Source organism: Phalaenopsis equestris, unplaced genomic scaffold (genome assembly GCF_001263595.1).
Source record: "Phalaenopsis equestris unplaced genomic scaffold, ASM126359v1 Scaffold227386, whole genome shotgun sequence".
Classification (NCBI taxonomy): Eukaryota; Viridiplantae; Streptophyta; class Magnoliopsida; order Asparagales; family Orchidaceae; genus Phalaenopsis; species Phalaenopsis equestris.
The window spans coordinates 27,754-39,788 of NW_018245376.1; the positions used below are offsets into that span (position 1 = coordinate 27,754).

General features: G+C 29.4%; 1 protein-coding gene across 2 annotated transcripts; it reads left to right on the top strand.

Annotated features, from left to right (window-relative positions):
• The first annotated feature begins 2,577 nt into the window (after positions 1–2,577).
• Positions 2,578–4,788, top strand: LOC110037938 (60S acidic ribosomal protein P1-like). 2 transcript variants are annotated; one of them, XM_020742685.1, is made up of 4 exons: positions 2,578–2,810; positions 2,908–3,031; positions 3,154–3,254; positions 3,347–4,788. In XM_020742685.1, exons 1-4 carry the CDS (start codon positions 2,721–2,723, stop codon positions 3,410–3,412), a joined length of 381 nt encoding a protein of 126 aa, XP_020598344.1. In that variant the 5' UTR covers positions 2,578–2,720; the 3' UTR covers positions 3,413–4,788. The 2 variants fall into 2 exon arrangements, with proteins under 2 accessions (XP_020598344.1, XP_020598343.1); XM_020742684.1 differs by having other exon boundaries at positions 3,154–4,788.
• Positions 4,789–12,035: the final 7,247 nt, after the last annotated feature.

The following is a 12,035-nucleotide window of genomic DNA, read 5'->3' on the forward strand; positions in this document are numbered from 1 at the left end:
GCTACTAATGCATATATAATAGTTACTTTGAATCCTCTCGTAGCGGTGCAAGAATAATTTTATGGCATTTCCTTAACTCCTAAAGGCATTTTTGGGCTCTCATTTGGGAAGATGTTGTAACTTTACTATGAGTTAAATTATGATTGATCAATAATTGTCTAGTTCATAATCCTAATAAGTGGTCAACATTAACATTCAATGATTTTGGTTGCCTCTTTAAATCTTCTCAAATTTGCAATTTTATCCCAAGTTTTTTGAAATTCAATGTGTTATTTATTAAAGATTTTGATGTTTAAAAATATATAGCAATTAATAGGATACTATGGAATTAACTGATCAAATATAGATTTTGACACAATTTTCAAATCTTAAAGTACAAACGTATTTTTTACCAATATATTTTGTGGATTGATTTTGAGATTATTTAATTTTTTTTAAAAAAAATTATGAGAGAGGTAGTACAATTTAATGAGATGAATCCAAATATATGATGAACACAAATTTTAAATTTAGCAATTAGAAACTTAATTGAACACATATACCTTATAAAATTTTTTATGATTTTGTATGTTTAGTCTAAATGATTGTCTTGAATATATTAAACTCTACAATGATTTAATTCTCCATTCATTATGCCACTTATCTAATAAAATATTGAAAGATAGAAAGAATTATTATTAGATCATTAGATGGAGTGTATAAATTTTAATGAAGAAAATGAAATGACTAAAAAAAATTATTAGAATATTTCTTATTCCAACATAATTGATGACAAAAGTTTTGTGGAGTGAGCTTTTAGAACTTAAAAAAAATATAAAACTTTAATTGAGTTTTAAAATCTTAATCACCATCTTTGGCATTTTGCTTTTTAAATTATTCTCTCTGTCTCCTTATCCATTGATCTTCTCTTTATCAAGGAGTACAATCATGTTGACTATATGCTAGCACCTTACATTTAATGTTGATATTCATAACAATCATTGATCAAAATTGATTATTACGGCATATTTGCTATCACACTATATCGATTAAAAGTGATAGTTGCTTGCTACCGCTTATTAACTAATATTGAAATTCACCAATTATGTCACAAACGTTGAACTAATTTAATCTTTTGTCAATTTTAATGTTCATTGTGATGCAAATTGGTGAAGAGTGTCTTTTTACGACAAATATTTAAACTTTCACGGCCAGTCTCATTAGTTAGAGGAAATATTAAATAGCTAGATTTACCCTTTTAAAAATTTAAAATACCCGAATAAAGCTTTTCTCTATTAATTTACATTTAAGAAATAATAAAGTTGATGGTAGGAAAAGATTGATTCAAATTAGATGATTTCAAATAATAATTTGGTCAACCAACAAAGTGAATCAAGATTAAGGGTCTATTTAGGGTGCTACAGCTTTTTAAAAAGATGGTTGTATAGCTGTGATGGAGAAAGCAATTTATTAGAAAATTATGAGGAGAATTATAAATTTAAATCTTTTCTAAAAATCCAACAACTTTCTTGCAACCACCAAACTCTAACATGTCAGTTTGAAAAAAAAACAGTTTCCTACCACGGAAATTTCTAGGAAACAACAAGAAAGCAGTTCCATAAATAAAGTCGTGGTGGCGATCTAAAACGTAAAGTAGGTAGAAAGTTGTCTCAAACAAACCATTTTGATCATTAAATTTCTTAATCATAATCTAAAATTATATGCGTCGTGTGTGAGTTGTACCAAAATGTGTTGAGCTCAATCCATGTGCTTTGGCTTATATAACCATCACCCTATTTGCTTAAGAAAATTAAGCAGATTTAATTGCAAATACATGTACATCACATATTCATGATCTTAAAATCTAGGACATCGTAGTTACAGTTTAACCTCACAATCAATAAATTTATATAGTTTGTATACTATTAATTTATTTGAATTATCTTACTTTATAGATAATCATTGTTATAAATAGTTATAGTTCATTTTGTTTGTGTGAGCTCTCTTGTAAATGGTGGGGGGCTTTATTGTTTTATTTTGAATTTTATCAAATTTATTTATTTATTATAATAATATTTATTTTTTAAAATTTTACAAATATTTATTTTTATTATTATTATTATTATTATTATTATTATTATTATTATTAGTTGAGTGTGGGCATCAATTCCTAAAAAAATTATTGACATCACAAATTTGTTTAGCACTTTATGGGTAATTTTTTATCCATTCTTATTATCATCTTAAATAATGCATAAACTTTTTGAAAAATACAACTCATAAAATTTAAATTCTAATGAGAATCAAAGTTATTGAATATATTTTTAATGAATAATTTATTATAGAAGTAAATAAATAGATAATTTATTCAATTGTTTACTGATTACAAAAAAATTGGGATATTTGCATACATATCATCCAATTCCTATGTATTTACATATCTAACACCTAAATTTTGATTTCTACATTTATACCACTGAATTATTTCACATCACATAAAAACAGTATTATTTTAATTTTTAAAAGTTGAAATATATATTTTTATGGATGGACAAGTGCTATGTTTACATGGCTATAAAGTCACTTGAAGGAGCTCCCTTTCGTGCTGCGGAGGCATTGTTTCATCTGCGGCGTCTTTCTTCCATTCCAGAAAAACGTGGTGTGTTTTCTTCCTCCAAATCTCTAGATTTTCTTCTTCCCTCCATCGTTCGAATGCTCTGTATGTAATTATCTTTTTTATAATGCATCTTGATCGCTCTTCCATGTCGATCGGTGAGCAAGCTTGTAGTCTCGCTGCATTGATTCTGTTTGATGACGGTATCCCGATAACGGTATTCTCCTCTTATTCACATTTGCTTGTTTCTTTGATTACATGCTCAACAGCATAATACTCAGTCATTTATTTTTCCTTGTTCGGTGATTAATCAGGCGGAAAAGATCTCCACACTAATAAAATCTGTGAATATTTTGGTCAAATCTTTCTGGGCAACCCTGATCACAAAGCTTCTTGAGAAGAGAAGTGTTGATGACTTAATTCTTAGCATTGGATCAAGTTTGATTCCTTATTTTGATCCATCTTTTGATTTTCTGGCACACTCTCTGATTTTGTGTCGCATTGTTTCCCTTCACAAAAGATTGCTAATAAAATTAATTTTTTGTTTGAATTATTTTTAGGCAGAGGTGGTGCTGTTGTGGATGTGGCTGTGGCGACTTCGGCAGCTGGTGGTGGGGGCAGTGCTACACAAGAAGCTGCTCCTGCGGTTGAGAATAAGAAGGTACTTCTTGTGTTATGTTTCTTGACAATTTGTATCCTTGAGACTTTTAACACTAGGCCATGCAAGTTACTTACTTTTTCATGTTGTTTTAGGTTCTTCTGCAGGAGGAGCCCAAGGAAGAGAGTGATGAAGATATGAGTTTCAGTCTTTTTGATTAGATGACATCTTTTTTATTTAGGAATTTCATTATCATTGTGGTATTTTGAGCATCGAATATATATTTTGGTCTTGGCGACGAGAATATTCTGCTTGTTTCATTAATTTTTTTTTTATCTAATTGGACAGCTTTTGCGTCATGTTAACCTATATTATTGTTGCCCATTGTGAGGTTAAGGTTGTTTTTTGCCACCTTCCATTGCATGGTCATTATTGTAAGACTTATTCCTATTTTTTTCTTTGATTTATGAATCATCATTCTTCTTTCATTAATGTTTGGTATTGTTCAAGGTTGGCGAAAATTATATCACCAATTGTGTTGATTTTCTCAATTGAATGATCATAAGTTTCAAATTTCAATGAGGTACAGGCTTTGAAATAAAAAGACAAAAATGTCATAAAGTTGTGAAAATTTAAAAAATCGTAAACTTTATCCAAAACATATCCTTTCATGATGCTTTGATAGTTTCAGGTGAGGCTTCTTTGGTTAAAATGTCCGGTAAAAAAAAATGATAAACATGTTTTATTTCTTTATGATGTGGAATGTGCCTCCTTAGCGGCTTCTTGTCGATTGGCTTTAGTGGGAAAGTTCTTGTATGGTCATTCAAAACTTGAGCCAACTCGTCGGGATTTTGAGAATTTCAAGTTGAAAGGGGAATGGAAATTTGATTGCTTGATTGTCGCCATATTTTAATTTAACTCTCTAACGAAGATGATTATACTTAGCTTTGCGCTAGGAAAATTATGTGAATTGATAATGGGGTGATGAAGATCCTTAAGTAGTTCGTTGATTTTGGCCCTCAAACGGAGCCTCCAATTTTTCCTATTTGAATTAAATTTTCGGAATTAAAGCTACACCTCTATAATCATCAAGTCCTTCTCTAATTGGCAGTCATCTTTAGGAGACCCCTTAAGCTGGACTCCCCTACCTTTTCTATCATTAGGCCTGCTGCTGCTAGGGTGTCCTGGTAGAACAAGATATTACTCAATCTATTCCTGAGGAAATTTGGATAGGTTCTTCCCATAATACGTATTGGCAGAAAGTGGTTTTAAAACAACATCCTCCATACTGTTCCAATTGTATAATGTTTGTCCACTCTGATTCTCAATGTTATCACATACATCCGGAATTGAAGGTAAGTGAGACTAAAATGGGTGATATTTTTGCCTCCAAGCGTGCCAAAGCTTCCCCTCCCAATGAGGTGGTGGATGCTGAGGATGTCCAAAGGTGCCAAAGCTTCCCCTTCCACTTGATGTCTTTGTCTTTACATTTCTTTTTCTTTTCAATACTTTTTTTTTAAACCGGAAGGAATATCTCCTTGGTATGATCTTTCAAATTTTTTTTTACGTCATTTAAATTAGTTTCTATAATGTCAATTTTTGTCAAATTTCTTTTCATTAACTAATGTTTTTTTTTTTTTTATTCTCTTTAAAAGGGGATGCTTCACATGCAAATTGTTTATAGAATTCTTTGAATTATTTCTTTTCTAGAATTCTCTCTTTTAGGTTGTTTATTAAGTTTAATATCAGAGTATAATTTAAGGTCAGTATGAATACAGACATTAATCATTTTTTCATAAGTGAGATGTTAATAAATAATTTTATTTGTTTGTTAATTTCTAAGAATTTTCTTATCTCTTTCTACAAATAAATTAGGAAGTCCTTCGATAAATTTTTGTTTCCCATAAATATGATTTATTTTATGTAAATCATTACTCTTCAAAGAAAAATATATTTGTACCATCTAAAAATGTTTAAAAGTGGGACATTTTAATTTTTGTAATAATGATCTAATTTTTTCTCTTCTATCTTTATATGTTCTAGTAAAATGTTCTAAAGTATTAATAATTAAAAGATAAATAGTTTTAGTATTTAGAAGAGTGACATCTTCTAATTTTGTTTCACTTAAAAAAAAAAATTTTGTATTCTTCTGTCATAAAATTGCAGCCTTTTAGAATTTTGATAAACATACAAGTGATCATTTTGGCTATCTTAGAAGTCATATTTTGTCAAAATTATGTTATTGTAGAATATATTTACATTTATGGATAGTTTCTCTAACTTGTTGATCAGAAAATCCATCAATATTCTATTTATATACCTAGGAAGCATCATATTGTTGTTGGTATTTCAAAGCTTCTACTTGAAGAATATCCATTAATCATTATAATTATAATGATTAATGGTTTTCTATGGTATTTTAGTTTATTAAATTCTAAAGATGGTTGACTTTGGAGGGTATTTTAGAATTTTAAGGTTTTTTTCGATTTCATATTATGAGATTGATTTTTCATAAAATTCGGAGAAAGATATTTCATTTAAGGCTATAATATGTGTAGATTTAATTTTTGGTACTAATTCTTCAAGATTTTGTTTATTATGACAAAAATTATAATTAAATTAAGGGTTTGGTTGAATTGCTAGATTTTTTTTATTATAAGTTTAACTAGATTTTTTTTTATTATAAGTTTAATAATGGCATTAGTTTCTTTTATTAATTCTTTTAAATTAGGAATTTCATATTTTTTTAATTTTTTAATTGATAGTTTTATTTGGTCAATTTTATTTTCTAGTTGACTAAGATGGTCTGAGATAATTTGGAGCATGCTATTAAAAAATTTTAATTGTTTAACTATTATAATAAATTTTGTTAATGCTTGGCCTTCAATATTTATTTTTTCAAAAGCAGTTAGTTCCGAATTTTCATTATTTATTATAATACTAGATTTTGAAGGAGGATGAATAGAACTAACTGATTCTTCTTAATTATTTTTTTATGTTATAGTTATCATATTAAGTTTTATATTTCTTATATATGCTTTCGTAAATCAATTAGCAAAAGGAATAATAGCTTTTCTATTTGGATTTGTTTTAGTCATTGATATAAATTAAGTATTAGAAAATTCTTCTTTCTTTTTCTATTAGATTTTTTTCTAAACCATTTTTAGAAATTAGAATATTTAGGAGATAAATAATTATGGATCACAATGGCACGAGCTATACTTCGAGCTATACTTCCTATTTTGTAATTAATTCATTTAAAACTAAAGTTCATTTATGAAGGAGTGGGAGAAGAATTATCTCTAATTGAATGTAAAATTTGATGTGAATTTAATTGGACATTATTTATGGGTTCATTAATTATATCTTCATTTATCATTCTTTCGAAAATTGATACAGAAGATGAACGACTATGAGTCGATGGTATAGATCTTCTAACTAGTGATATCGATCTTCTAGGGTTATATCTTACTTTAACTTCTCCATTTGTAGTTTGAGTTATTTTTTAGTTAACAATTGGTTTAGGATTAACTCCCAATGGTATCACCCAGAGTATGGAAAAGCTACATCATTCCATTTAATAACAATATTTGTTGTTAAATTACAAGCAAGTAAATTAGTTTCAATTAAAGTGGTTCTATCTGTAGGTTGAGCTGTTTTATTTATGTTAGGACATAATGTATTCATTAATTTTAAATTAGATTCTATATATTAGGGCGTTTGTTTCAAATCCTTGCAAAAAATCATAACCATGCATTTGCATTTGTAATTTTGCTACTTCAAACAATTTATATATGTTGAATATAAGCTTAAATTTGGATATTTATTAAAATAAATTGGACCATGATATAAACTTGTTTCTAAAACTCCCATTAAAGATTAAGCCAAAATTAGACATGTGACATCTTTTAAGCAGGCAAGGATATAAGTATTTAATCCTCTTGAGGTTAACGGTTTGAATGTTATTTGAATCAGTCTTATATGAATATATTTATAATCTAGAAAATAAGTATTTGGATCTTCTCTAGATAATAATGGTATAACATTTTCAGTTCTATCTATAGTGTTTAATTATTCCATAATTTTAATAGATGATTTTCCTTTAAAGTCAAATGTTTTGATTTTATATAATGTAGATTTTTCTATTTTAGTAATTTTCCGTTTATTAAGTTCTTCTGTATTTAAAGGATATTCAATAATTTTGGAATTTTTTTTTAATTTTTTAATTTTTTGTAGAATATGAAGTTGATAAAATAGAATTAAAATGAGAACTAGATGTCATAAGAAAAAATAAGGGTATAAATGTAAAGTAAATTTAAAGCAATAGAGACGTTAACATAATAGAAATAAGTCTTCCATAGATTATAAGTTTATATCAAAATTTTTAAATAATTGAAAATAACATCTAGGCAACAATGTCGATAACAAATGTCGGCTATTTTTTTTTCAAAAATAAGATTTTAAAATTTATAATTTAATATAATATATATAATGTAATTTTAATTTTGTGAAAATGATATATATATATATATATATGAAAATGATGAGGCTGGATAGACCTCATATACCTCTCATCTCGAAGGACGAACATATCACTTATTAGTAGGCTTAACTATCTAAACTTAAGTTTATGACTCTATTTTAGTCTGTGAAATTTATAACCGACAAATTCCCCTATCTAATACACAGATTAGATAAGATTTAGATTAATCTGGGTTCTTAATTCCTTATAGAGGCAAGCCCCTATAATTAATTACATCTTAGACAACAGAAAACTTTCGATAATGATCAGAGGTTTCGTCTTCAAGAATTCAACGTTCAAGTTTCCACGATTGTTCATAGGAAAAGTCAAATGGGATAGGTTCAAATAGGAACAGTTATTTCTTGAATCAAAAAGAACGAAAAGTAAGAGATATCGAAGATACTAAAGAATATTCAGTGACATCTCAAACTAACCTATGGTTTGGCTTTACGTCTTTGAAAGAAAAATTATGTGATATTTCAGTCCTGTAAATTATTTAGTTATTCGGGTAGATATTCGGGACTTATGTCTGCATGTCATATGCAAATAGCCTAAGAAAATATGAGGATTTATATAGCATCAGAAGACAACCTCGAAAGCCTAAAAAGTTTAGGACTCATATCGTACGATATGAAATCGTAGAAAGTCCTAAAAGATAGTGTGAAAATTTACGTCGTGCAAGATGAACTACCTTGGCGTCCTATAGGTATGTTATTTAAATCTATCAAAATCCAGTCGAAGCTTTTTTCTGCCACCATCTGTCGTAGTCCCGATTGTTGTTCGGAGATGAATCGCTAATCGACAATGTCGTCATCTCATTCCAAGAAAAAGGGATAAAGAAAAGAGAAAACCATGCCTCGAACAATCTATCGTAGAGTTTTATACAAACATACTAGAAAGGTAGTAACTAAAGCATGAATACCAGTAAATGTATATAGTACAACAAAGAACAGACAAAGAGACTATGCAGAAAAATGTGGTAAGAAAAATGCATGGGATATGTATTGAAGTAGAGTACAGTACTGAATAAAAAGAAATATGCAGAAAATAAGTACAAAAATTAAATAAATAAAAGTGTACCTGATCAAATTTTGCTAAAGTTTCAAAACATATTGCAATTGTATGATATAAATGAGTTAGGTAAACATTTGCAGATATATAAATGAGTTAGGTAAACATTTGCAGATTATAAAAGAAAAGTTAAATGATTAACATATGAAAATCTCAAGATGGTTCAATTTGGGGATAGGCTCAAACTAGACCTCTTTTCCCTTTTTATCTCGATCCCACAGGCAATTGGTATATCAAAGTCAACCCATCAATATTAATTAGAGGTCACCAATGAATCACCTCTATGATCAGACAGTCTTAGACCCTATCGTTTAGTGAATATGTGAATGGAGTAGTATCTAAACTCATCTAAGTGTGGTGCATCTATACGTAATATGTAATATCTGAACTCATCGAAGTGTAGTGCATCTATACGTGATGTAGAATCTGAACTCATCAAAGTGTAATGCATATATACGTGATATGTAGTATCTGAACTCATTGAAGTGTAGTGCACATATACGTGATATGTAGTATCTAAATTTGTCAAAGTGTGGTGTATGTGTGGTATCTAGACTTTCAAAAGAAATGTAACAACTATTCTTGTGATATTTGTTATGTGAAATGTCTAGTGTATAGCGTATGATGTGTCACAAATGTAGTATCTGTCGTGTAGAGTGTTGTGTGTATCGGAATATTTACTGTGTAGTGTATGAAATGTGTTGTATGACATGTGGAGTGTATATGTGAGTGTTATTAAGTGTATGTATATTAATCTAATGCATGGTGCCTGTGGCGTGGTATTCGTCATTTTGTGGGTGTAGTACTGTGCAAAGCTTTGTAGTATTTGTTCTTTTCTAAATACCAATTCTCAGGCCTTTTTAAAGGGGTTAGAGTTGTCAACGATTTAGGTGTGAAAGGGCATCACACTAATTGAGTATTGATTTTTTTTAATTTTCAGCTATAAGAAGAGCTGAGTAATGATTTTTTGCATCATTGTCTGTTACCCCTCCTCTCGAACTAATAGGCCACCTCGATATTTCATATGCTCATCTAGCAAAATTTTATATATCTCATATCAAGAAAGTGAGAGGAGTAATCATTTAAGCATTTATATAACATCCACCTTCCACCTTTAGACTCAAACTGTAAACCTGTACATATGATTATTGCATGCTCTATCAATTTTTTTCAAGGAGAAATAATTTTCTATTCTCATGTTGCCAAGTTCAAACGTATGAAAGTTATGAAAATAGGAAACAAATCCTAACAAGAATAAAATCCAATAGCAAGAGGAATAAGGACTACAACTCCCAACATCTACTCCAAAACATGAAATTTTCCAACAGGTATTTGAATAAAAGGCAATAAGGAGAACAAAAAAAAAAAGCAAGCCCTCAAATGTATTTTCCAAGTCATAAAAATGATTTCCAGCATATTTTTAAACAAGAGAAAGTAAAGAGGGCAAAACCCGAGCCCTAAATATACTTCTCAAGCCAAAAAATGATAACGTGTATTTAAACAAGGGGAAGCAAAGAAGACAAGAACCGAGCTCCACATGGACTTCCCAAACTAGAAAAAATGATTTCCAATATGTATTCAAACAAGGATGGTAGTGTAAGGAGTCAAACCAAACCACCAAAACATATTTAGCATGTATTAATAATCCAATTCGATATAACGATTTGAAAGTTCAAATAAAATTTCAATCTTCAAATATCTCCAGATTTTAACAGAAATAATATACCTCATATGTTGATTTAGTGAGAAAGCTTTAGATGGCCTAGATATGAAATAATTCAACTTGAATCAAACCAACTCTATTATAACCAAAGAAGAACTCATGCATTTAGCACTTAGATCCATTTCTTGTTTACATAGCAGATGAACTTTGCTCTTTATACTCATATCAACCAAATTTTTAAATCATATTAAAATACCACCGGTTTATTATTTAACAAGTAGAGAAAGCATTCTATACATGTATGGAATGGCAAATCTATCAAGATTGAGATTCCCATAGTGAATACATGAAACACCGCAACAAATTGTATGATATATGCATGGATCTACTCGATAAAAGAACAAAGGGGAGGATGAGAGTACCCAAAATCAGCAAACATAACCTCAGCATAAGTAACACGCAAGAAATGGTTCTTCCAAGTAATTGCCCAAATATCAAAATAGCAACAATACATGATAGCCATTTATTGTTATGAATTCGGCATTTAACCATTATAGAATCGTGGCAAAATTAATTCCGATGAATTGATAATAAATCTATATACATATACATACATATATATATATATATATATATTATATATATATGTATGTATGTATATATATATATATGTATGTATATATATTATGATTTCTTATAAAATTCAATGAAGCTTATGAGTAGCAAAAAAAAAGCATCAAGTTCCTTCCATCAATATAGCAAGACGTAGTGTTATTTCCCTGGCAAAAATATTTGCATTCACAGACATAGAAGTATGAGAGAAAGAAGTCAGACTTATCGATTCACCAATTCAAGATCCGAAAGAAATTTTCGAATTCAGGCAACATTGTGCATAAACGGGTTTTCAAGAAATTCAAGAAATGAAAATCGCTTCAACCAAATTCTCATAACTATGTATATAAATGACGATAAAAGAAATCTTACTTGATAATTTATAAGATAATGAGGAAATCCTTACCTCTAAATATTTCCAAAAGAGTTTAAGAGAATTTAGAAGTGGTAAAAAGAAATAATCTCCAAATCCCAAGAATGGAAGAAGCCGAATCCAAAAGGAATAACAGATCAACATATCAGCCAAAATTCCTTTTCAGTATAAGAGTCAAAAAAAAAAAAATCAAACCCAAAAACTTCCCTCAAACAACTTCCAGAAAGTGTAGAGCGAGCCTCAAGCAAAAGAAATCCTCAAATCGCTCAAACGAGAGAAAAGAAAAACTGGCAAACTCTTCTTCCCCAAAGGGGGTATTTATAGCCGATAATGAGAAGGGTTCACCTCAAGGCATACACATTTGGGCGGGAAAAATCCGCTAAAAAAAAAAAGGTTACCAGCAAAACGATCGGCGTCGAAAGTCGGTTAAGACCAGCGAGGGAAAGGATGATCGGAAAACCGGAAGAAACTCCGAGATCCGGTTAAGTGAAGAGAGGAGGAGGAAAAAAGTCCGGTTAGGGCAAGAAAGGCTTCGGGAGGAGGAAGGGAGGAACGCGGACAAAAGGAATAGATTTAGGTTTTTTTTTTTTTTTTAAACAAACT

What these genes read in the sequence shown, in the direction of transcription:
- LOC110037938 (XM_020742684.1), top strand. Translation starts at nt 2,721, where the DNA reads ATGCATCTTGATCGCTCTTCCATGTCGATCGGTGAGCAAGCTTGTAGT. An exon ending in ATGACGGTATCCCGATAACG is followed by an intron (nt 2,811 to 2,907) that starts GTATTCTCCTCT and finishes GTGATTAATCAG; the next exon opens with GCGGAAAAGATCTCCACACT. An exon ending in AATTCTTAGCATTGGATCAA is followed by an intron (nt 3,032 to 3,153) that starts GTTTGATTCCTT and finishes AATTATTTTTAG; the next exon opens with GCAGAGGTGGTGCTGTTGTG.